At 32.2% G+C, this 27,952-nt stretch overlaps 1 protein-coding gene and 1 long non-coding RNA gene across 2 annotated transcripts; one reads left to right on the top strand and one right to left on the bottom strand.

Annotated features, from left to right (window-relative positions):
* Positions 1 to 22,144, top strand: LOC150106504 (transferrin-like). Its single transcript, XM_090393166.1, has 10 exons — positions 1 to 106; positions 2,685 to 2,778; positions 5,527 to 5,651; positions 7,306 to 7,563; positions 7,704 to 7,985; positions 11,963 to 12,139; positions 15,840 to 16,086; positions 18,956 to 19,071; positions 20,092 to 20,561; positions 21,720 to 22,144. The coding sequence occupies exons 1-10, from the start codon at positions 34 to 36 to the stop codon at positions 21,966 to 21,968; spliced, it is 2,091 nt and encodes a 696-aa protein (XP_090249292.1). The 5' UTR covers positions 1 to 33; the 3' UTR covers positions 21,969 to 22,144.
* LOC150106505 (uncharacterized) lies at positions 6,763 to 7,411 on the bottom strand. Its single transcript, XR_016548361.1, has 2 exons — positions 7,277 to 7,411; positions 6,763 to 7,064 (listed from the first exon to the last, which is right to left on the bottom strand). It is a non-coding gene; the product is annotated as an uncharacterized LOC150106505 (long non-coding RNA).
* Positions 22,145 to 27,952: the final 5,808 nt, after the last annotated feature.

The raw sequence follows: 27,952 nt of genomic DNA, 5'->3' as shown, positions 1-27,952 counted from the left end.
GATAACCTTTCCATCCTGCATTTCGCTTTCAGAATGGCTGCATTTCTGTCACTTTCCCTACTCTTGGCTGTGATCGTAGCAACATGTACCTCGGAAAACGAAACAGGTAAGTGACATCGTGCTGTAAACTTGAATTTGCAAAATTTTAGTATTGAAACTTTCGTTTTTTTAAAAAAAATTTCTTTTGAACTTAAGCAAGCAGTTTTATGTTAGCCTACAATAAAAGCCGTTGATAAGTCAAGTAGTTCAGACCTATGTTTGGTATCTTACGATATCTAACGTCAGACAACTGCGTGTTATACGAAAAATGAGAATCTTAAATATACTATTAGATGTAATGGATTAAGAAGATATTTAAAAATATATATAAAAGAAGTAAATTCTACCAAATTTAATTCGCCTTTTTCTTTATTAACTATCAAGAATACTGCATTCCTTAGAGCCACTTGATCGTTATAATAGGCGCTAAAAAAAAAAAAAAAAAAAAAAAAAAAAAAAAAACACTTTGGCTATAAAAGCAGTTATTAAAAAAATACACCAGCATATTGTTGCTTCACTAAATTTTGTTAATTTTCGGCATGGGATCGAAATTATTATAATATTTGGTTATTTATTATTATTAATGATGCTTCGAGTATGCAGTAATTGAGACAACACAGTTATGTGTTGCATGCCAGGAAAGAAAACAAAAAGAGAAAAAAGAGAAGATAAAAGAAAAGAGAGAGAGAAAAAAAAAAACACGTTGTTTTAAAAATCAGTTCATTCATAAGTATAAACCGGAAACGTATTTCTAAACACCATAAACTGTATTTTGATATTTCATAAGCAAACAAAACAACAATAAATTAAGAGCCTATTTTTCTACCCACTGCAGGAGGTTTTGGGTCTAGGGATCCAATGGTGACCCAGTCCATACTGAGAGAAAATATTCAAAAACATCCATGCTTACGCGTGATTCGAACATGCAGTTTCCTGGCGGAAGAGCGGATACGCTAACCACTCGGCCAACCATTCCGGTAATAGCAAGAAGAATAATATTTGGCTTTAACCCTCCCCCCCCTTGTTTTTCGAAATACAGTCGAGTTTCAAACACAAACTTTGCTTATTTTGCTATAAAATTACAATGTATGTTTATTATCCTGTAATAATTTCCATATTTTCTGTAATTTAATAAATTTAATAAATAGTTTTCCACAGGTATATTAATAAACGTATATTAATAAGTATACCGACACAAGTATACTCATAAAAGTTTGCATGTGAAGTTAACTTCATGACTGTTCCCCCCCCCCCCCCTACTATTAATGAGATCAGTTGACTTCGCCATAAGTTAGATACTCAAGACAACTTTACATAACAGACCACTGTAATGTAAGGCGTTGCAATGGATATTTAGGATGAAAAAGAAAAGAAAAATTCTTTTCTAGTATACAATATACTATTGACTCCCCCCAAAAATGTCTCCAGTTTTTCATAAATTTAATTTCAAAAAACAGATAATGGCTGAAGTTTACGAAACAATTACACAAAATGCTTTCATGGATATTCTTATATATTTATTTATTTATTTATTTTTACGGTTGTTTACTGACTTTGTTTTCTGGTAAGTTTTTAGAACCCTCAGTAATTATACAGATTTGGCTAGCAACTTCTATATATTGTTAAATATATGTGGTAAATGATTATTAAAGCATATTGACACACAAGAAAAAAAAAAGATACTGTATAATACAAATTTCTAAGAAAGAAAACTCAATGGAAATAGTAGAAAAAATAGTACATAGGATTTTTTAAATTCTATTTTTGAAACGAAACGAGTTCTCTAAACTCGTGTTTCTCAAAAATCCTGTCCGCTACCCACTAGTCCCTATGTTCTTTTAATGAATTTAAAATTGAATTTGCCAAAAAAAAAAAAAAAAATGCTACTTTGTAAAAAAAAAATTAGGCCTAAGAGAAACAAGCTCCCCTATCCCCTTCATATGCAAAGTCAATACTACGAAGCGTAGAAAGAATGAAAACACAAACTCTGATTGCATGAGTATTTGAAGGTGAACATTTGCAGAAAAATACTCAACTTCAAACATTTCAAAAACAAGTTTTATAGGAAAATTTTATAATTACACAACTATCAGTAAAGCAAGTAACAGCAACAGGTATGTGATTTTTCCTACGCACAGTATAACCATCATCACTAAATCCACCATACTGCACGGGAAAAAAGTGCATCTGTTGCTGCCAGTTGTACTGCTGTTTGTAGGAACAACGCGTTCCCCACTCCTCGTAGTAGTTTCTTATCCACTACTTGACTCCATTTTTTTTCTTCTTTTTAACAAAGATGTAGCGATGGGTACAGAACTTTATGTTACTTGTGATTTTGTGTTTAGGAGCCGACTGGGAATTGCATTTTTGCATTTGCCGAACGAGTAAAACACTTTTTTTTTTTTTTTTTTACTATAGACAATTTATAAGAGTAGTTAGTTTGCATATAAATGATCAGGCAATTTTAAAAAGCTGAAATTCTTCTCTTTTTGAAAAGTATGAATATATTCCCTTCTCAATACAATCTATTGATGATAATATGAAATGTTTAGTTAACACATTAAGGTACTTATTACGAAACACTAAAATATATACTAAACACTATTCTACTTTTATTTGACTTTATTTTAATTTATTTCAAACAGTTCGACTGTGCGTGACCTCTTCAGTTTTAGAAGACTGTAAAGAAATGGAACAAGATACCCAAGGAATCTTTACCTGTATTCCCGCAACACACAAGTAAGTAAACTTTCAATATATTCCTACGAATTTCAAGTATGGATTTTCATATTTTACTAGTCTACTTCTTATAATTTTACTACTGATACAACTTATAAATGGTATTCTATAAAGCAGGGGTATTCAACCCGTCGATCGCGGAACGATTTTTGGTCGATCTCTTGTGTATTCCTCCTTACTTACAAATTTAATTAAAACTGAAGACATAATATTTTATTTACTTGAAATTTAAGATGAAAGACTCACACCGATTCTTTGGGGGGTTGCCAAACTTCATGCGAGATCTCAGAGGAGGCCTAATAAAAAGGGCTGAAGCAAAGGGATTTCATTACAATTTGATGACTCAAACGACTTCACTGATATTGCTCAGTTAATGGTATTTATTCGCATGGTATTTCAAGATTATTCAAGTAAAGAAGAACTTTTGAAAATTATACCATTATTGGGAAGGACTAGGGGAGAAGACATTTTTTCGGCATTTGATGATTTTGTGAAACAACACAAACTTCCGCCTTTTAAACCTGTGTCTATTACTACTGATAATGCTCCTGCAATGATAGGTAAAAAAAAAAAAAATCAGGCTTCATTTCATTATGTAAAAACGATGACAAATATCCAGATTTTTTAACGTACCACTGTATTATTCACCAACAAGTACTGGGCAGTGAAAGATTAAACACAAAAGATGTTTTGGATATTACACTTAAAATTGTAAATTCTGTTCGAGGAAAAGCCCCGCAACGGCGGTTATTTAAATTAAAACAGGCAGATGATGATAGGGAACTTCTGTTGTACAATAATGTTCGCTGGCTCAGCAGAAGTCAATTTTTAGAAAGATTTCTTGTATTAATTGACGATATAAAATTTTTTCTTGGTGAAAAAGGAGATATTTATTCACAATTGAGTGATAAAAGATGGTTGTTACACTTATCATTTTTAGTAGACTTCTGTACGAAATTAAGCAATTTAAATTTAGAGTTACAAGGTAGAGATAAAAATTTAATTGACATGTTAAGTTCAATAAAAACTTTCCGACAATACTTACTTTTATTAAAGAAAAATATAAATGACCGCGAATTTAGACATCTCCCATATTTATTAAAATTTTTTGAACAAAATCAAGAAATGCTTCGCTATGATTTAAAAGAATTTATTCGTGAAATAGAATTAGTTGAGGAAGAAATAAATTCAAGATTTAAAGATTTTAATAAAACTGAAATGATTGTATCTTTTATCAATAATCCATTTCAAGAAAACTTGAACATCACAGAAATTTTAAATAAAATTAGTGGGCTGTTTGATATAAACCAAGCTGCAGCAGAACTTGAGATAATAAACATTCAGAATAGTTTACATTTAAAATCAGTAAACAATGAAGTCATTTGGAAGAATGCACATGAAAAATTCCCAATATTAACTGATATTGCGCGAAAAATTCTGTCATGTTTCGGATCGACATACTTGTCAGAATCCTCTTTTTTCAAATATGATCGTCATAAAAAATCAATTAAGAAACCAAATTACAAATGATCATTTGGATGACTGTCTGTGATTGGCCACTTCTTCATATCAACTTGACTATGAAAATATTGCGAGGTCCAAACAATGCCAAATTTCACATTAACTTTTTTTTTTTTTTAATCAACCAACATTTCCTGGAACTTGTTAGTTTGTAATCAATCTGTTGTTTTTTCTAACTTTGGTTTCCAAAATAGAGAAATAAATATTTTATTCTATATATATATATATATATATATATATATATATATATATATATATATATATTAAAATAATTAAAAGTGATAAATAAATTTTTAAATGCACAAATAAAGTTTTTAGTTGTGTATTTTTTTTAGTTGTTTATTTGTGCGTAATCAGATATCAGGTTGGGGGAACGTGATCTATATAAGAGAGTAGATCGCCGAATAACTTTTTTATAGAAAAGTAGCTCGCGTAGTAAAAAAAGGTTGAACACCACTGCAAGGAATGGGTGGGTTTTTTGCTTGTAGTAATAATGATTAACCAACATCTACAGTCTACAAAACTTGGATCAATTTTATCAGACTGCTTACATCATTCTGTTAAATTAAATATCTCGGAATATTAATCTAGAAGCATTTGATATTTTGTTGGATGCAATTACTCTTAAACACATCTGTAATCACGAAAAAAATGATCCCCTTAGACACTGAATAATTATTCAATCTTCAAGTTTATTTTATTTTATTTTTTAAATGAAATCTCCCTTTCAAATCAAACTGCCAAAGTTTAAAGAAATCAATGAGCACTAATTGTATATGAATCGAGTTCGTTTATAGACCAAAAGGTGTCGCTCCGCACATGCACTTGTCTTTAACTTCATAACTTCAATAATATTTTAATATTAAGCTTTTAATAATTTTATTTCATTTTCAATATTTTTATTTCATTTTTAACATTAATATGTTAAAAATGAAATTTAAATATAACATAAAAATATTGAAAATGAAATAAAAATATTAAAAGTTTAATAATAAATAATTAATATTAAAATATTATTAAAGTTATGAAGTTAAAGACGAGTGTATGTGCGGAGTGACTCCTTAGGGGCTATAAACGAAATCGTTCCATAGGATTTTTGTCTGTTTCTTACATTTCTTTTGTATTATTATAAGCCTCCGTGAACTTTACGGTATGATACAGCAATTTTTATGTTACATTTCTTAACTTAAAGGACATATTATCATAGAGTTGACTTTTCTCTTTCAGAGTTGAATGCATGCATAAGATTCATAACAAGGAAGCGGATATTGTGAACGTTGAGCCATCAAGTATTTTGTTTGGTGGAAAATATTTGGATCTTGTTTCCATTGCTTTAGAGGAAATAAACAAAGGTATGAGATCATGTGATTAACAGACAAAGACGATATTTAACCGACAACCGTTATTCATATAAACATGAAATAGTTCTGTTTGCATTGCTTAATATAAATAAGCCTATACTTACTATCCTTATATGAATAACAATAGTTACGTTATGTTGATAACTGATTACAACATTATGCTGATTACACTGATATTAAGTTTGTTATAATATAATTCATATTTCTTCTTATTTTGTAATTTGTTATTTGAACATCCCAGGATATTTCCAGTGACGAAATATCTGTTGACAGAATATCTGTTTTTCTGTTATTAAAATGTTTTATTTTAAACTGCACAGTTTTACAGGGGACAGTACTAATGTCTCCTTTATCATTTTTATTTGACAAGTTTACACATTATTGTGGACAGTAGTAGTATCTAGTTCCGCCACAACTAAGTGGCGCTGTGATCAGTCACATGAGCGCATTGCATAAGTGTTACAAACGGCTGTTGTAGACGCACGTACCAGAAGAAAGTGGCGATTGAATTCTTTACTGCGCAAGATGTGTTAGTCATCACACCTGGTTTGAAAATTTCGTATTCATTGAATCAATCTCTATTATACTTAAAAAAAAAAAAAACTAAAGGTTGAGTTTAAAATAAAATAAAAAAAAGATAAACTCAACTCGAGTTTAACTTTTTGAATAAAAGTTAAGTTCGAGTTGGATTTACAATCAATTTCAAGTACTTTAATAATAATAATAAACGTGACACATATCCGTGGAATTCAAGAACTCATCGCGGGAGGGTACTTTACATCATACAATCCACCGGCTACACTATTTAATCCACTATTCACACTACGCCATCCGCTACTTGCGTACTATACCATTTAATTCCCATTAATTACTTCTGTTTGTTTTCTTGTCGATTTGATTGCATGTAGGATGCAAAACCCGAGTTTTCTGAGCACAAATAAATAAATAAATACTACCTCCGTCTGATAGCGAATAATTTATCTTGATTTGAAACAGTCTATGGACACATTATTATAAGGTCCCTAGAAGATTCTCTGATCACATAACTAAGTTGCCGAAATAAATAATCCGAATGGCTGTTATGTTTCTTAATACTCGTAACAAAAACTTATTCTCTTCGTTTATTTCTCAAAATGTAAAATAAATGTATTTTCCTTTAGAAGTTTTATTTAGAACAGACTGTGAAGGCAGAACTTGTTGAATTCACTGTTCAATTAACAATTGATTCCTTGGCGCTTATCTTTTGCGATATACAATACTGGTAGATTCTAAGCCACTGATGTTGCTAACTCAGACAATTCTCCGTTACAAGTACGTTTCGCTCAAGCTGAACTTTATGAGTCTGGCAAAGTCTCATATGTGGGCTGACAGATTTATTCCTCCAGGAAAGTTGGTTTATTTTCTCTGCAAAAACAGATAAACAAATCAGAGAAATATATAGAACATAGATGAGATTAACGTCCTATTATTGGCAAAAAAAAAATAATAATAAAAATCAGGCTTATATGAAACGAAATTACTTGGTTTCGTATAAGCCTGATTTCTTGATTATTCTCTTTACGAATGTAAATTTATTATTTATGAAGTAATATAATTATTAAAGTTCAAATAATTACACTAAAATAAAACTTTGATGTTTGCACAGCTCCTTACAGATATCAATCAATTGCTCTTGTTTCTGCTGCCTCCAACATTTCCTCGTTAATGGATCTTCGTGGTAAACGAGCGTGCTTTACTGGAGTAGGGCGTACAGTCGGATGGAATATTCCTCTAGGTATTTTGCTTGAAAAGAGAATAATGGAACCTGATTGTAGAGGAGATATCTACACAGTAGCTTCTTTTTTCAATGAGAGCTGTGCACCAGGAACATGGTCTCCTGATAATTTATTAGACTCCTATCTAAGTAAGTCAAGTATTGCTGTTATTACAAGTGTATAAAAATGAAATTTGTCTAATGTTCTTCAGTCGTATAATTACGACTGTATAATGACCGTAAAAATAGTTTATTTAAATTAATTCTGACCTTTTTTTTAATCCCCAAAGAGCAAGAACTTCCTTCTCTGTGTAGTCTTTGCAGCCAACCTGATACGTGTGGTATGCGATATGAACGTTATGCTGGCTATCAAGGCACCATAAGATGTGTCTATGAAGGCCATGGAGATGTTGGTTTTACTAAACTGGAAGCTCTACAAACGTTTGTCCAAAACCACCCGGACGCTCAGCAACAACTTTCCTATTTATGTCCAGATGGCAGTAAAAGATCTCTCTCGGAAGAAGCTTGTATATGGGCACGCAGGCCATCAAATACTTTTGTAACAACAGCAGGTAATTCTATAGTGACATTGTAAAGACATATATGCATTTTTTGTACTTCTTTCTTCTTCTTTTTTTTTTTTAATTTAAATGAAAACAATGGTATTGTAAAATGGAATGTAACTGACTATGGAATATTAAGATTATATTTGCAAAGAGATCTTTATTGGAATTCATTAAATTAAATCTTAGTTCAAGCCAGCTGCGTGTAGGCATTATTGTTCCGATTCAACTGTAACTTTTCCATGTTTTGAAACATTAAAAAACATAGAAAAACAAACATGTTTTTTACAAAACAATTTTCTTCATATTTGCTATAAATTACAAATTTACAGATATCGAAATTAACCTTAATTAATAACAGGCTTTTCGTCTTCTTACACAAACCGAGACCAATCGAAAATATTAATGTTGCTTTTAATTCTTTATTATTAGATCGTTTTTTACCTCTTTCTTTGCATTTATTTGAAAACAAACGTAAAATAGGATAATATCTTTCATCTATTGGATAATGTGTGGTGGTTTACGTCGTCAAGAACAAAAGGCGATTGCCTGTAGCTCAGTAGTAAGAAGCTCGCTACCAAATCAAAGCGTACTGCGTTCCCCTTATACCAGAAATGTAAAGAGCCGCTTTAAAAAAAAAATAAATAAATAAAAGGGAATGAAATTGGTAATATTTTAACACAGCAACAAGCCCACCGAAACTCTGGTTTTAAATAAATTCTTAATGAAAATTAAAAAAAATAATAATAATAGGACTGAGTTAAAAGTTGAATATTACTTTTTTCAAATTTAATTATTTTCTTTATTCCAGACAAAATGAAACCGCATTAAAAAAATATTATATATGATCGTTTTATCATTTTCTCAAGGGGGTTTTGCCCAAGGAGGTCTATATTTTAAGATTAATATGTAATGATAGCGAAAATTAGACGAAATGAATGAATTTCGATTTAAATGTGCAAATCACTACTCTTTCAACTCAGTTCTCTTCGACTTCATTTTCTTTCTTAGATTCCTTCTGGCAAATCTACTGATTTCGAAACACTCTCCGGATGTATAATTCTTTGCTTCTCTGCAATGACAACAAAATAATAATAATAATAATAATAATAATAATAATAATAATAATAATAATAATAATAATAATAATAATAATAATAATAAGCCTCATTAATAGCTTATGTATGAGGATCTGAACATCTGCATTATAAATGCCTCTTTCTATAATTACAAGAGTCATAACCCCATGCATTCGGTGTAATGTATAATACCGCACTGTTCTTCTCGTTTAATTTTTACCTCTAGAATACATACAATATTAATTTTTACTTCTAGAATGCAATATTATATTATTAACTGTCTAAAATACTGCAGGGGCAGATAGCTATATATGCTTTTATATAATACATCCATAAAATATAATACTGTAGAATTAATTTAAGAATAAATTAATATTCTTTAATTAGTATACTGAAATTTTATATGATTGTATTCCTGCATTTGTATATGAATAACTACCAGTATTAAATTAATATTCTACAAAATAAAGGCGAACATAAATTACTCATAATAATGTAGAATTTTTTATGTAGTACTGTCATAGGATCTTATGCATCCCGTGAAGATGAATTTGATGAAAATATTTTTTAAGGTTTAATAGTTTAACAGTTTTTATTATTCACATCACGTATACAAATTATACATATTATACTATTCAACTTGGATAATTATGACAATATTTCACAATACAATTCAATGCACAGTGCAATACAATGTTACAAAATAAAATTCAAGTATTACTATCATATTCTGTTGGTACTAACACTTATTTTGGCTAATATTTTATTATGGTTAATAAAAAGTTTTCTCATATATGCAAGTAGAATATAATATATTTCGAATGGTTTCATAGTTATGATAAGTAACTGGTTTAGAGTAATGTAAGTTAGTTAATGCAAATATGTGTAACCAAGGGCCGTAGCCATAGAAAAGTAATTAGCTCAAAACAGACACTGAGAGTCCGGGGACCGCATCTAAGAGGGCTCTCTTACCAGTTATAATAATGTACATGTTGATATTTTAATACCTAATTGAATGAACCAATTTGTAAATCAATACCTTAATTGGTTATGATATATGAGTTATAATGCTCTCTTATAATAAACGTTTAAAATAATTGTCAACATTGTTTAATCCCATAAGGTAGTTTCTCAATCTTTTTCTGAATACATATTCTGAGGTTATAGATTTAATTTCATTCGGAAGTTTATTATAGCTACTCGGTGCAATGTACTCGAAAGATTTATGAAAAATTTCTTCGTTAGCCTTAGGTACTTCCAGCGGGTTTCGACAGCAGCGCAATCCATAGTCTACATTATATACCAAGAAACTTTCAGTGTTTCTTTTCACATATAACAGACAACCATAGAGATATAGTTTCTGAAATGGTAGAATATTATGAACGATATACAGATCATTGGCTGAGTTATGGCTCTAATTATTCTGTTTTGTATTCTTATTAATGGAAGCAGATTGTTATAATAGTCTCCGCCCCAACAGGTAATGCCATATTGCAGGGAAGAATTTATCCAGGAATAGTATAAACATCTTAAGAATGCTGCATTTACAAATTTTTTAACATAATATATTCTTATGAACCTGAACTTATTTGTTAAGAAAGTGGTGTGGGAGTTCCACTTCAAATTGCTATCGATATGGAGACCCAAATACCTAACGTTTTTTTTTTTTTTTTTTTTTGATTAAGCTACATTTACAATTTAGAGTAGCACTACATTTCCTTTCATGTCATTTTATAGTTATACTGTGATCTAATTTGTCTGTTAATGTAAAGTACATATATATCGTTTTGTCGGTATTAATGTTAAATCCATTGTTGCTAAGCTATATACTTAGTTTTAACATATCGCTATTAATCCGAATTTTTAGATCTTCAAGGGTTGTTTCGGTGTATACTAAAGCCGTATCGTCAGCAAAGGATAACATTTTGCCAAAACGTTTGTATTTACATAGATCATTAATAAAATTTTAAAATCGTTTTTAAAATTAATTCGTAAGAAATCCACATTTTCTGTTATTCCTTAGCAAAAAGTTTTTTTTCTTTCATTTTTTTCATGTAAAATATTAGAACACTTTTACGAAGATGCAAAAATTTGCTCTTGACAATTCTTATAATACATGGAAGTCGAGTTGGACACATGTTACTGAATTCGCTGTCTGCGATGCGACGTCATCTTTCTCATCATTCTTTCATCATCTTTCTTTTCAAAAACCATTTTCAACAAATTGCTGTACCTCAGGAATACCCTATCTCTTTTCCCCCTTCAGTTTTCCATTATCCCAATGATATCAACCGCTGAATAAAAATAAATAATAATAATAATAAATCATTTTAACGCCTTTTATTCCCAATAGGAGTAGGAGCAGCTGTTTTAGCATTAATTAACTTTTTGAAAGATAGTGGATTTCCATCTTTAGCTACCACTGAAAGCTGAATCCAAGGCCACTGATGATTTCACAGGCATCAAGAGAGAGAGAGAGAGAGGGAGAGAGTAGTAGTAGTATCTGCGCCATCTCGTGGTACTAAACGCTAACAGATATGTATTGCTATTTATAGTGTAAATTCTACTCCCGATTTTTGAGTTGCTGTACCAAAGATAGATTAATTCGAATACCGGCCGGATAAAAAAAAATAATAATAATAATAATAAAGGACTATACAGACATCTCTGTAAAAAAAATAAAATTTGAAATTTAGAGCAATTTCCTCGCTTTTTCTTTAAATATAATCTGTCTTTGATTAACGATATGAAATGAAAGCGAAGAGAACGTGACTTTTTAGTATGACGCCAAGTTTGTTCAGTTGATAATTTATTTATTTATTTTTGAAATTTTGACTCTCATGATTCCATGAAATTTAAGTTAGATGGATCTAATATTTTATATCTTTCCTCCCCTCATAACATTAGAAACAAGTCCCGAAGAGAAGGAAAGGTATCTGTCAGCAATTCATGAAGTTTTTTCAAGATATTCAACGGGTGAATCCGAACGACCAATATGGTTCCCAACTGCATTCATATCTTCTTCGACTGTTACCGGCATTCGTACCATACTTGAAGGAGAAGACCGCTGGGATACTTATCTTGGTAAATATCAATATTTGTTGATTTTTTTTAAAAAAAATACTAAAAAAAAGCAAATATCAAACAATGTTTCCATTTTCATTTCATGTGCTAGCATACAGCAGCACTTAGTGTGTGCACCCCCCCCCCCAATGTTCTATAGGTAAAATAACCGTGAAAGAATGACTTGATTATCCGTTGCAATAATTTCGGTATAACCACAATAAAAATTATGAAATAATTTTTTTTTTATCATTGTGTTCTACTAGTTTCTTATACGATATGGCGTACTTCAACAGAAATAAAGATAATTTTAATTTGAAAAAAATAATAGTACCAGAATGATTTTGTAATACATAAGCTGACATTGATGGAATTGTTGTTGAATTCATGTTGCATATCATGTTGAAATGTTATGAATATGCTTCATTGTTGATCTATGCCAGGGATGGGGAAACCTTTTTTCTGCCAAGGGCTTGGATATTTATAACATCATTCGCAGGCTATACATCAACTTAAAAATCAACTTATCAACTTAAAAATTAGCCTGCTGCATTTGGTCAAACATTTAATTAACTCACCTCTAATGTGATGGCTGGAACTGCTTCTCTTTGGTGAGGCGTATGATATTAGCTGGTATTGATGATGTTGCTACTCGCAACTGCTTTTCCAGGGTTTGCATCATTCAGTCTGGAGCGTAGTCGACTCTTTGCGATGGTAAGTTTTGAAACGAACTGCTCGCAGCAGTAAGTTGTTCCGAACACAGATGCATATTTCAATGCATCTCTCCTCAAAGTGGGAAATTCATCATTGGTTATGTAACGTTTATAGAACTGAAGCAGTGGGAGGCTGTTGTACCTAACTTTCAGCTCATCATCGCTTTGTAGCTGAATGATTTCGTGTTGTAGGTTATCAGGCACATCAGTTGGTTCCACATTGAACGGTGTCGCAAATATGTTCAATTCCATTTGTTTACTTTTTCACATCCTTGAATCTTTCATTAAATGCCTCAATTAGTTTCGCACATTCATCAGCATATTCAAGTGTCGTAGAAAGCTTTTGTCCTTCCAGAGGTGGGGAAATGCACCGTGTTATTCCTTTCGAGTTGCAGTTTCCACAGCCTTAATTTAGCTTCAAATTATTTCACGTTTGAAAGCAGGGAGCTGAGAAGCTGGTTGGAGTCCTGCAGCTTGACGTTCAGCTATGAGAGGTACTTGGTGATGTCCACCATGAACGCTAGATCACACAGCCACTTGCTATCATTGAGTTCCCTGACAGGTTTTCCCTTCATGTGTCTCCAGCGAAGCAATTATTTTGCTTTGATCGCTGTTCTAATCCTGCATCTTGGATTTGGAACATATCCAACGAGAAGACCTCGACTTTCGAGGTCTTCCCGTTGGCTGCTGCGGCAACTCCCGTCATGTACTCTATCCCGTAATGAAGGTTCCTTGCTTGTCCCTCAAAATTTACGTCGTTATTATGATTCACTTAATATAAATTTATGTTGCTATGAAAAAAGTTCCTAGATTTATTGAATTTCGAGTACCGCCTGCGGTTGCTTTGCAGGGCCAGACCAAATGATCTCGCGGGCCTTATACGGCTCGCGGGCCGGACGTTCCTTACCCCTGATCTATGCGATGCAATTATCATAACCTAGTTCTGAGTATCTTAGGCTGGGCTGACCACAGTTGGTAAAAGATTAAGCCTTAATTATTACAGCACTGTGTTGAACATCGTGTTATTTCAGACTTTTTAAACTTGCGAACACTGTATGTTTATTAAATTCAATATAAGACATTCTTGTCAATTCCATAAGACCCTTCTTGATGAAAGGCTGATGAGTATATTCATTTTTTATAAATATACATAGTAATAATAATGATAAAAATAATGTTATCAGTATAATTAATATTCGTTTTATTCACATCTACATTCACTAATGTCCTAGCGATGTTTCAACAACTTATATACTCACGCCATCTATCGTTTTCATTCTTCGCGAACGTGTTCGGTACTTCCATTTACTCATACAAAGTAAATAAACTACTACTACTACTAATAATAATAATAATAATAATAATAATAATAATACTAATAATAATAATTATTATTATTATTATTATTATTATAATTATTATTATTATTAGTTTCTGCCTACGACAGTTAGGCGTGATACGAATAAATAGTTGTCATTTTTGTGTTCGGCGAATTACCAAATTCGCCGAACATTGAACAAGCTTTCTGACTCCATAAATTATGCAGATTTGTGCATCCTGCAGCACTTGGCTACACACACACACACACACACACACACACACACACACACACACACACACACACACACACACACACACACACACACACACACACACACACACACACACACACGCACGCACACACGCAAAGTTAGCGAAATTATGTTTGACATATATTTTTGTTTTGTCAGTTAATATCAATACTACAATTATCATAAATGAGCACAAATACAATGAAGAATGTTAAGAAAATAGACAAATTATTTTAATACAAAATCTTATATTATGCCACACGCTTATGGTGGCTGGTTATTTGTTTATATGAACCAAAAAAATAAACAGAGAATGAACTTCTACTCCATACTGGTTAAAGAGTTCAGTTGGCGGGTCACAGACCCAGAAACCTGTTTATCAGACTCGATCAGTTAGAAACATAAAGTCCAACGGCTATTGCAAGGAATGTGTGTGTGTGTGTGTGTGTTGCAGGGAGGAAGATTCGGCTGTTTCATTAAAGATTCACGAAATCATCGCTTAGAGTGTAGCCATTGGAGAACTCGCCTTTATATATTTTTGTCTTTCTTTCTTTTCGTTCTTTGTTCTTCTTTTCGACTTTGAGATTGAGATTTTTCCATTGTGGGTCGTCAACCTGAAACTGATATGTGGTGCTTAATCTATTGTAAAATAAAAGAGAGAGAGAGAGAGAGAGAGAGAGAGAGAGAGAGAGAGAGAGAGAAGAAAGATAAAAGTAGACTAAGAAAGAAGGCAGAAGAAATTAGGGAGTGTTTTGCGGGAAACACGTGGTTGAGGAATCCAATAATCAAAATAGCACTAAATTCTATTTTAATTCGTAAAGCAAAAGGAGTTTATTATTATTATTTTAACGCACAATGGATTAATATTACTTTTAAACATTTCATTTTCTCATCATCTTTCTTTTCAAAAACCATTTTAAACAAATTGCTGTACCTCAGCAGATTACCTATCTCTTTTCCCCTTCAGTTTTCCATTATCCCAATGATATCAATATCCTGTTTTATTTTTCTGAGTAGATTTACATTGGTCACTTCCAAGATATTTAAAACTTGAAATTGGTGTATTGTTTCTCTATTAAATAAGGATCTTAGCAGTGACAGGTGAATTTCTACTCAATGACCAAGACACTGATTTTATTGGTATTTATAGCCAGGTATTTATTTAATTTTTTTTTAATTTCTCTCTATTACCTATCCATAAAAACTATATCCTTCTTTGGAAAACATTTTGCAGTTCTGTTTTCGAAGGAATTACTGTAATGTCCTCTACAAATATACAATTTTCATTTTTATTTCGTTTATAGCTTCTCCAATGTATAAGTTACGAATCATTTATCCACTTGTAATTCCTGCTTATTACTCTTCTATGACTTTATTTCAATTATTATCCTGCAAATATCGCATTAAATTACAATTATTTTATTTTATTTTATCCAGGCGATTTCCGTCTGTCCATCGAGAAATTCTACGGTAATTGTCCACCTCGGCGTTTCAGAATGTGTACGACTTCTCCCGAAGGTTTAGCAAAATGTGAAGACTTTGCCAAGGCCGCCTATTCTCGAAGAATCTCGTCTGGTATCCAATGCGTTTCTAAAGACAGTAAAGTGGCTTGTCTAGAAGCAATACAGGAAGGAAATGCTGATGTTATTACGTTAGATGGAGGAGATATGTATACGGCTGGAAGGTAAGGCCTTAACAGGAAAAGTTTTTAAGCACAATAAGATAAATCCAATTCTTTACTCAATCGGGAATCCTCTAACTCCGTTTATTCTGCAAAGGTAGTAAGTGAGGCCATCTTAGCCCAACTACCTTTTTTTTTATTTTTTTATTTTTGATGATCGTGGCCAGCTAATATCCCACTTAATCTGGCACTGATAGCTTCCCAAAGGCTATCAACGATTTCATGATTTCAATGATGCCATACTCTCTCCCTGAACCCAGGGAGAGAGTATGCCAGACAACTGCAGCTATCTCGTGATCACTAATCTTAGCACTACATATTCTTGTATGAAGTGTGAGAGTTCTACTGTCTGTTTTATTGAGTTCCGTTAAAACTCTTGTGCCAGAGATCGAATAACTAGGCAACTGACTGAAAAAAAAAAAAAGTTTACCAAAGTTCCTTTAGTGAGGAGAATAGAATTCAACTTATAACGGTCTTTTTTATTATATTTTTTATTATATTTTTATAAGGTTCGTTTGCTTTTCAAAGATATTACAATGGTAATATGAAAATATTTTATGTAATCTACCATACAAAAAGTTCTTGACCAAAACATATTTATTATTTTTCCTAGAAAATAAAGCAGCATGGTGGTCTCGTATCTAGCGACGAAAATCACCTTATCACGGAAATGCATTCACAAACGTTCATGCTATAGTGAAATTCGAATCCATGATCTGTAGCTTGGAGAGAAAGAAAGAGAGAGAGAGAGAGAGAGAGAGAGAGAGAGAGAGAGAGAGAGACTACCCACTCGATCAGCCAGGATGGTTGGCAGGGTATCGAAATCCTGCTGTAAGATCTCCATGAGAAATAAAAGAAATGAGGGGAGGCTAAGGATATTAGCTTTTAAAGCGAACGCTCAAACATTTGCGAAGTACATGCGCATGTTCCATGCAATCAATTTCACCAGAAGACAGCAATGAATCCGATCAGCCTTTTCTTTGGTTTTAAAACAGGCTTGGAGGAATTCTAAATCATAGTTATCGTTTTCCTCGTTTTAAAATCTGCAGATAACCATGATTATCTTCACTATTGTTATAATTCAATTGTTCTTTAAGAAAAAAGCCTACCAATTGGATGACAAAATTTCTGTCATTATATTTAACTCTTGAAAACAAGTTCCCTTTCCTGGTGTTGAAGGTTCTTGAAGAAACAGTTCGTGTAATGCAGTTGTGAAAGTGTTTCAGATTCATCAGCTGGACTAACATTTTATCCTTGAATTCTAAATGAGTTTGTGACATTGGAACTATTTCTAGTCATGGAAATAGTTCAGTAGCAGATCATAATTGCATCCACTAATTAAAAATGCAAATATTAATATCTAATCGACTTGTTTTCAGGAAAAAGGAAAAAAAAAAAGAGGGAAGAAACACGGCTAGTCATGATCAGTCGATAATTTGTAACCAGAATCGGATCTAGGTAATTTTCTGCCCTAAGTAAAAATTTTAGCACCACACCCCTCTTTATTGACTTTTGCCTTTTTTCCCTTCAAAATTTAAATAAAGAAAAAATTTTAAATTTGTGTTTTGTGGAATGAAAAGTCTTCCTACTAATCTAGTAATTTTTTTATTTTAATATAAAATTACATACTTCCAGTACTGATGATTTGATTTTTTAAAAATTTATTTATATGCTGGTGGAAGCCACTCTTATAAAATGATGCTCAAAGCAAGCACTCGTTATGATGGTGTCTAGAGCAGGCTCTGTTAGTAAAGCTAAAGTGTGGCTGATTTCAGCTGAAGTGTGACATCCATTGGATCCAGGGAGAGATATCCAAGAAAGTTTTTCTCATAAGAGTATCCAAAACTGAGAAATAATTCTGTTTTTGAAATCGTTTACAAGACATTTTCTATGTTGTCCTTCCCTTTCACTGGAAGTCTGCATTCTCTCTCTCTCTCTCTCTCTCTCTCTAGATGACATAATTCTCACAATTATTTACGTGAGGATCTTCTTGCAATTTGTTGGGTGATCAGTAACCTTAGAGATCTGAAGTAGAAGTCATCAATTATTGCCATCACAGACAATCATCAATCATGCCTTGCTTATTATCTACCCTACTGATTGATAATAAGTATCATTACTATTATTTAACTGCTAAGAATAAGTATTTAACTGTTTTTATGACATGCTTACTTGCTTTCGTGCTACAATCTTAAGTCGTACTTCAACGAATCCTTGCATGCAAATAAACTGTCTACAGCTACCATCTATCAAGTTTTGGGATGTCATTTCAAACAAAAATTTTCAAACACTTTTAAAATATTAAAGCATACCTGAAATGGCTGGTTATATCGCATACTGCCTGATATACGATCGCATAACTCAATACGCAATATCCGTCCTGCCTGCTTAGTTGCCATCTCTTGTCAAAAAAAAAAAAAAAAGTTAATATTTTGTCACCACAGCTTACCTGTCTCCGTGTGACTTATTTCTTTTTTCCCAAGCTCAAGAGCAAGGTGAAAGGCGCCTTTTTGAGACTCTAGAAACCATCTAAAGAGCAGTAAAAGATACCATAAGCGAGCTAGACTTCCAGTCCTGTGATACCGCATGGAAGAAACGTTGGAACCGGCGCGTTTCGTGGGGGAAGGAGGGAGGGGAAGGAGGTTACTTGGAAGGTGATCACGATGTATCAGACGATTAACTGAATACTCGATTTTATACGAATTTTGTCTCATTACTTTCCAGCTATTCCAAGAGGTAAAAATTTGAGATTCAAATTTAGTGATACTACTCTTAAGTACTAATTCATACAGGAACTGATATTACAGTATTTGTTAACATTTAGTTGTAACATATTAGCATCCATTCTGCTACCTATTTTCTATTTTCCTAGTGTCTATCACCTGATACCTGTTGCTGCCGAGTTGTACGGAGAGACAGCCGCCCGCTACTTCGCAGTGGCTGTTGTTAATTCTGGATATAACGTCACGAAATTAAGTGATTTGAAAGGTAGGTGCAATATAAATCTAGTGAATTGTTTTATAAAGAGACTTTCAAATAAGTAGCGCGTATGTCTGTCGGTCGGTCTGCCTATATAAAAGAACAGTTCTACTTTGGGCACATTTTGATGAAATTTGCGTTACTAAAAAATTTTGTTAACCTATTTGTTGTTCCAATAGGAAAACAGAGATAATCGATGAAATGCCTTTTTGTTCATATGAATTTCAGATTCCAATTTTAAAGTTCACCGGCCTTCGATTAAGCTTTTAACAGTAGGAATGAGGAATCGCGAATTGGTGTAATTTTTTAATGTAAATTTTAACGATAATATTAAGAGACCGTGTAAATATATTTGAAAATGAAAATGGGAAAAAATTGCAAAATTATTGATTATGTTATAAATAAAGATCAGCCTTTCTTTGATTTTTATTTATTTTTTAAGGATCGTTTCGCATTTCGTCGTGTAAAAATTAGCCAAGAAAAATAAAATAAAAAAATACGCATAAAAAAACAATAATAAAAATAATATATATATATATATATATATATATATATATTCTATTATATATATTTTATTATGAACATGTCTTTAAGTACTATAAATTAAATAAGGGCTAATATTAATGCTCGATAGCATATTTTTTTAAGATAGTTCTTATTTTCAAAAAGAAATAAAAGAAATTTACATGTATTTTGCTAAGTAAATAAGGGCTAATATGAATGCTCGATGGCATATTTTAGATTATTTTTGTTATCAAAAAGAAACGAAAGAAATTTACACGTATTTTCTCTCTGCCAAAATAGATAATAAAATAAACGTAAAGTAATAAATAATAAAATACTAAAAATAAATGAATGAATGAAATTATTTTTGTTGCACAGTATAACATTAATTAACATTAAAAATAGCATTAAAAATTAAAAAATAACATTAATTTTTAATTCTGAAAGAGTATTTTGCACTCGATTTAAATACAGCTCAACTGTTTAATTTATTTGACGTGCAAATTCTTTCCTTTTAATTTTCAGGTCTCAGATCTTGTCACACTGGAATAAACAGAACAGCTGGCTATGTGATTCCAGTGGGAAGGTTGTTGGAAAACGGCGATTTAAATAATTCATGCGATCCTACTGAAGCCTTGGCTGAATTTTTCTCTGGCGGTTGTTTACCTGGAGCTAATTACAACAACAATTCAACATCAGCCGAAAAACTCTGCAGTCAGTGCATTGGAGATGAGTCGGGAAATAACAAATGTTCCATGGGATCAGCAGAAAGATATAGTGGCTATGCCGGAGCTTTCCGCTGTCTTGCAGAAGGAATGGGAGAAGTGTCTTTCATCAAACACACAACAGTTCCTCAGTACACGGATGGTAAGAGCGATCTTGAATGGACCGAGAATCTTCATTCCGAAGATTTCAGACTTTTATGTGGAAATGGAGGCCAAAGACCCATTGAAGACTATAGGGAATGCAATTTAGCCAAAGTTCCCTCACATCATGTAAGATGAAACTATAATTATGTTAAATTCAAATTCATTTTTAATTGATTTCTTATTTCGATTAAGGTTCGATGAGTGTGTGTGTGGGGGGGGGGGTGCTGTATAGCTTTTGACTTTATTTTAGGTACGATTGTTTGGAACGGTGCTTTCTTGATGGCACACACTGCGTTTTCTAATAAATAAATTTAATATCAATTTTATATAATTTATAAAATTTTAATTTTATTTATACTTTTATTATTTATTTATTTATTATTTGTAAATAAAATGATTTTTATTTACAAATAATAAATAAATTATGATTATGAATTGAATATTGAAATTTTCTCTGAAGAGCATATACGTTTAAATATATTTAGCGCAAATACTGTCAGTTTCATTTAATTTTTTTTTCTTTCATTCATTATTGAAAATCTAATAATTTTTGAATTACTTACCGCCCAGAGTCAATAATGGTTACTGGCTACCAATAATGTAAAATAATGTCGCAAGTTAGAAATCCGTTGCACACTTTGTATATTAGATTAGATTAGTTCTAAACTTCCTAGAATGTCCATGTTTATCTAAATAACTCTGACATTCATAAATAAGCACAAATAAACAACACCTGCTTCGGAAGTGTGTTAAACTTAAAGCATAACAAGATAACAACAGAGAGAGAGGGATTAGCAGAGTCGTTGTTTATTTTTCCTGCTATAAGGAAGTAGAAAGGGCTTTGTAGACTATAAAGGAATTTAAGTTCCATGCTAATCTAAATTCCACTTTATATAGAAAAGTTAGATAACAACATTTTATAAGAAACTATTAGAAAATGCGAGCTAAGATTTATAAAGATAACATTTTGCTGTGTTACACTTACATTATAGAAACAAGTTAAAACGATTAACGACCTGTTTAATATGACACTAGTTTTCAAATAAATATTAAAAGTAAATGAAATAAATCTTATATATCAAAAGATAACCTCGAATTAAATAATACATTCTTGTGTTCGATCTCAAAAATACCGAATTCAAAATTATTTATACGACTAAATTTAAACGATTAAATTTTTTTTTTTTTTGGTCTAAAATAGCAGAAAATAAAATGTTTCCTTATTCTTGTTGTTCTACGATATATGATTTTAATTCGTGATTTGTAATGTGACTTTCATTGCAGGTGATGACATCAGAAAACAAGACCAGAGCAGAAATACTGGAGATACAAACAGTGCTAGCTCAATCAAGTAACTGCTTTAGTCCGACTTCTCAACAGTTTCATATATTTGGACGATACGAAGGAAAGACAGATCTTCTATTTAAGGATTCAGCCACTCAGTTGAAAATTGTCCCTATAGGATCTACCTATAGAGAAGTTTTGGGAGAAGATTATTATCTTGCTTTGCAAGCTATAAGATCGTGCAGCTAAGAAAATGTCACAGCCATATTAAACTGTTGTATATAATTTCAAACATCTACAAGAGCTTTCATTTAGTGTAAATTTCATCACTTCTTAATAAATATATTTTACTAGTTGTGAAAAGAATTCTTCTTCCTTGCAAATGTAAATAAATTACTGATTAAAAAATAAAATCACAAAACCGATTTTTTGTACTTAATTTAAATACGTTTATTAAATAACTACAGTTTACTTAAGAAATTTATTTTAATGTAATTCTCCAATTCTTTGTAAAATATCAAATAATTCTCGTTGCAATTTATATGACGTTTTCTAGTTAAATGCTATTCTTTTAAAATAGAACATGGAATATTTATGTGCAAGCAATTATTTGGAAAATTATCTCCGCTAAAAAAAAAAAAAAAAAAATCAAATTATTTTCGGAAAAATATTTGGAATATTTTTGCTGCCCTTATTTTGTATCACTTTCTAAATACTTTTCCAGTATTTATATATTCCCTGATCAGTAAATTCTTCCATGGATATTCTAGCAATATCGATGACTCTAAACTCGGAAATTTGTCTTTACCACCCTGGAGGTGAATGCTTCTTCCAAATGCATAATGAAAAGATTATGCTATTTGTGGTAGTCCAAACTGTTTTCACTTTCAGTGCTGAACTGTAAAGTAATGGTATATGATGATGATAAGTTTTATAATTTTTAGTCTTTATGCTGATTTTTAAATGTGAAACAAGAAAAAAAAACTAAAGGAAAAAAAATAAAAGCAGGGGATTGTGAAATTTTAATGACAAGCTTGGGCATTTTAACCATTTTTAAGGGAGCTTGGGTGTCAATTTCGTTAGGATATTGTTTACACTGCTCACAAAACTTTTTATGAATCGAATATTTCATTAAACGAACTGCAGTAAATGCAGGAAGATTAATACAACTGTACAAATATATGTTAATATATAACTTCGCATTACACAATATACATATAAACAATTTCAGAATATTAAACTTGCTTCACTCGGAATTAGAGCAATTAATTTCTTCTGAGAATAACTTCTTGGTGTCATTGAAGCTTTGAGTCAGGAAGGGCCGATTCACATCATCAGGCGATGATAATCATCAGCAGTATAACGATATTACAAACATTCGTCATTTCCCATTGTTATAAGATTTTGTTTTATATCTTGTTGAGGGTAATGCAAAAGCGTTGATAGCAAAGCGGATTAGGATTGTAATTCTCTAGTCGAGGTATATGCTAAGACATAAAACGACGGTTTTATATTAATTACACATGCTAGTATTACAGGAGGCAGAAACATTGGCAAATTACTGCCGAAGGGAGAACAAGAGAATAGAAAACAGAAAAATAATCTGTTGACATTTTTCTTGAACGGCTGGAAGATTTCTTTGCTGGGGAATCATAGATAAATGGAACTAAAGAAAGGAGTAGCATGATAAGTTAGTTCCATGGGTCTGAAGTCTGATTCTTTCATTAGTGGGTGGATTTTGATATTCGCATTTTGCGTCAGAAGGAGAGTGGACGAATAAAAGAATAAGTTACTTAGAAAAAACGCCTATGGAAATACTATAGAAAAGGCATAAGGGTGAGATCTGTGAGAAACTGGCTAATGATGATGATGATGATGATGACGATGATGAGAGAGAGAGAGAGAGAGAGAGAAACCGCCAATGGGTCTGATGAAAACCAACGTGCTTTCTTCTGGATAGGGTCAATAATTTTAGATTTTTTTTTTTTTGTTAACTAACTCAAATGGGAAAACATTGTAAAGTCTGGAAAATGTGGAGAAGAATCTTGGACGACAAACAACAACAAGTTTGTTGGAAGCTGAGGGCTGCACATGTCATGTATTTGTGCAAGAAAAAGCCAGAAGTGTAACTTGCTCAGGTCTTAAGATCAGACTGTTTTCAAAGCTAATAATTGGTGAAAGAAAATAAGTATACGTTTCTGTACTTTGAACATGAAAAAAGTTGTTCTTTCCCCAAAGAATGTAAAGAAGATTAGATTTAAGATTATTTCAGCACTGCAAGATTTATCATATGAACGGATGGAGTGACTACCGTCACCAAACTATGGTCAGGATTTGAAGTCAGTGAATGGAGGACAGTTAAGTACAGGAAAGAGCATGAGAGAAAGTATGTAGCTCTATGACCTCCAGCATGGTAAGGATGTTCACACATCCTTACCCTGGAAGCTATCATGACAATCAGCGAACTACAGGAGAGGGAACTGGCCATCCAGTAACAAAAGTTGGAAGTTAGACCATAAGATGCTAATTCTATGCCAAATCTAAAACTGATCTGCCTTAGAAATGTCAAGCTACAAGTTCTTGACACCAATCTGTGGTACTGCATCCAAAGGTGTGGCGTAGGCGAGATCTGCAGTGGATGAAGAGTGGTGGAGTGCGTGTCCTTCCGCGGAAGCACACACACACACGCGCGCGCGCGCGTGTTTTGTATGTGTGTGTGTGTGTGTGAGAGAGAGAAAGAGAGAAAGGATAGAATTGCTTGAGGGAAAGTGTATTCTGAAGCTCGCTGTGGGAATCCTCACTATAGGCTATGTGCATTTCGACGCAAAGCCTTCCTTTACTCAGACAATATCGAAGTTGCGCTTCAGTTAAAAATACTCCTGGTCTTTTCAACTGAAAGGATTATACTTTTCAACTGACGGTGAAGATGTTTTTCCTGAATACAATTCGTGATTTTCATCCCGTAAAACAAGCAAACTGACCAGAACGCGCAATTAACAGACTAATACATTAACCTCATAGCTTTAGTCGCTTCGGCAGTATTTCCAAACAAGAACAGCAGCTTGTTACAAAAGCTGCAGTGGTCACAATCTACCTGTGCTAAAATTTTCTGGTACTCCTTTGGAGAGCTAAAGCTTGGATTGTGGGTCGATGTTTTGATTAACTGAAGTCCTTCATTTTAGCAAGAACTTAGATTCGGTCAGGGTTTCGACAGGCAAGAATTAAGTTAACCATGGCAAGAAATATGTTTAAATTCTAGAATTCATACTATAACTTCCCCAAATGGGATGAATTCTGAAATTTATACTTTTTTTAAAAAAAATATATTTAAACTGCCAAAAACTATTTTTTGGCAGTTTATATATATTTCCAAAAGAAGTGGATGGGAATGGAAATTGGAAATTTCCAATTCCATGGAAAAAAAGCTTGGATAAAGTTGTGGTTTGAGTTATTAAGAGAGGCGCTGACATCCACAATGTATATCTAGCAAAGAACCAGTTAAGAAACTGTATAACTTTATGAAAATAGTGTTGTTTCCATATCGTTAGACCTTCTGAAGTAAGACTAATACTGGTTCGACTCTAGTTGCTAACTAGAAGCGATTTTTCTTTAATAAGTTCACCAGTTAGTTGATCTTTAGCAGAGATAAGCAGGATTTTTTTAGCCTAATAGTCCAAAATGACCGTAGCTAAAGAGTGAGATCAACTGCCCACTGAAATTCATTAAAGTTATTTAGCACTAAAAGAGCTATTTCCGAAACTACGGAAATAGCTCTTTTAGGAATAAAAGGCTTTAGAGCAGTTTTTCTCAACATGGGACGTATACGCTACACAGGGGGGAGATTTGAATATTTGGGGGGCAATTAGGAAATGTACATGTACATATTTATACATACTCATATCATACCTTTTCAGAACTTGGCTGACTATTATGCTGGGGGGGGACATCAAAATCTTTGAGACGTTGAGGTGGTGCATGATCCAAAAAATGTTGAGAAACACTGCTTTAGAGGATTTATTTATTTTCATATTCAAAGCGGTTTTGAGTCAATATCAAAATTTGGAAAAATAGATAGCATCTAAATGTTAAAGAAATGAGTAACAAACTTTGGAGCTAGCGAAAATCACAAAGCAAGGCTTCTAGGTTTGGTTTTTTCGGGAATTAAATGATGAATACGCAAGTCATCAGCAGGATCATGCCTAACGTAGTTCGGACATTTGATTTGTGTTCTGGCACTAACCATAAGCTGAGATTCAACGAAGTACAAAAACTTGGACTTCGATATCTGTGTGATAATGCACATTATTATGGTTGTGTTAAGACAACCACATTTAGTGAAGCGGATTAAAAATGCTTTTTTATATGGATTTTATTATGATTTATGTTTTCAACTGGATTTTTATTTTATTTTATTCTTTTTAAAAAAGTACATGAATTTTCTGAAATGAACGTTTCATGTCGCTCCTAATGTCAGACAATATAAAAAAAAAAAAAGAGCAAAACTCAGTAAGTAATAGAGGTACATCGTATCTCCAAACAGGGACTAAGTTAAAAGACTAATCGAATTTTTAAATTAATGTTCAAATTAATTTAAAAGCCCTACCTAGATGTATATTTTTGAAAGGCGAAGATGACAATATATTGAACCGAGAATATTCAGTAAGTGAATGGTGTTGATAATGATGATGCATAAATAAGACCACTAAATAAGGAAAATAATGAATCAAATGGACTATAGATTTTGAAAAGGAAACATTTCAAAACTTTTTTTTTAGTTTTCAAATGTTGAAACTTATTATTATTTCTAGATGGGAATTGAACTCAGGTATTTCTGATCACAAAGCTATTGCCTGAGCTACAGAGTTGAATTCTGTATATATCTGATAGGAACGTAAATTATAAATAATGTAAATACTTCTACATTGAGAATGCAGAAGATAAATATAAAAAAAAGAAGCAACACGTTCTGGAGGCTATTGAAAAAAAACTTACAAATAAAGGAAAGAATAGTGTAAAAAAGAATCATAGTTAACAAAGGTTGCGTGATCGATAAGATGGCATGAAAATTGAAGAATAAAGATATTCTAGATATCTGGAATAAATACTTTGAAAGATTATTAAATGAAACCAAAAGTGAAAGAATGGAGATTTAAAAATATTCTAGAGGAACGCAATTAGGAGTACATATCAATAAATAAGGTAGAAAAAAGCCATCCAAAATTTAAGATGTGAAGAGAAGACTGAGGTAGGGTATTCGACAAGAAATGCTAGAATATGGAGTTTAAAAAGTTTTTTGATGCTACACTGCATATTACGAATGATATATTGCAAATGACTAGAGTAGAGTAGAGTTCTCATTGTAACTATAAAAGGGAAATAAAAAAAAAATAGAGGAATTTCTTTACTGAGGGTTCTAAGAAAGAGTCATGGAAATGTCTTCGAGAAGAGACTAAAAAAACGTTTTGGAAGAGAAACTTGGAGAACTGTAAGCTAGCTTCAAGCCAAACAAGCACTGTCAGATCAAAGTTTCACCTTCAAACAAACAAACCAACAGTTGAGAAATGATGGTAATATAACACAAATCTGTATGTAGGTATATGTTTTGTAGGTGTAGGTATATGTTTTGTAGGTCTGGATGTTAAGAGTTCAAAACGCTATAATTATATGCTATAAATGGGAACAATACATAATTAGAATGGAAGGAGGTTCAGGAAGATGATGTCAAATCAAGTATAAGACAATAGTGGACACTATCTTTTTTCTTATTCATCATCTATATGGACCACATTATGAAGAAAGGTATCATTAGGCCTGATATTTCGAGATATTAATCTCAGCTCTACTTTAATGCAGATGATGTTATACTTTCAGACATATCCAACACGAATTTGCAGAATTTTATAACTAAACTGAATAACTACTGTAACACCTTAACACCTTTGGAGTAAAAATACGCAATAAAAAGATAAAAACTATGAAAACACCTATAAAAACACCTCAGCTATTTAGGTACAATTTTAGTGAAGATGCCAATTTGAATGTAGAATGGAAAATAGATTAAGCAAAACCAGTACTTTACGGACTAACTGAATAAATACGTACATATGCAATAAGAGAGAAATTAGTCAAACAGCTGAACTAACTATATGCAAGACAATGTTCAAACAAATTTTAACTTAGGGATCTGAGAGCTGGCTTAGAAGTAAAACCAGCGACTATACGAGACCACAACA

This window comes from Typopeltis vanoorti, chromosome 5, assembly GCF_054136105.1.
Source record: "Typopeltis vanoorti isolate ZY-2024b chromosome 5, IOZ_Tvanoo_1.0, whole genome shotgun sequence".
NCBI lineage: Eukaryota > Metazoa > Arthropoda > Arachnida > Uropygi > Thelyphonidae > Typopeltis > Typopeltis vanoorti.
The sequence above is the reverse complement of the archived record's forward strand: the minus strand, read 5'-3'. Positions and strand labels throughout refer to the sequence as shown.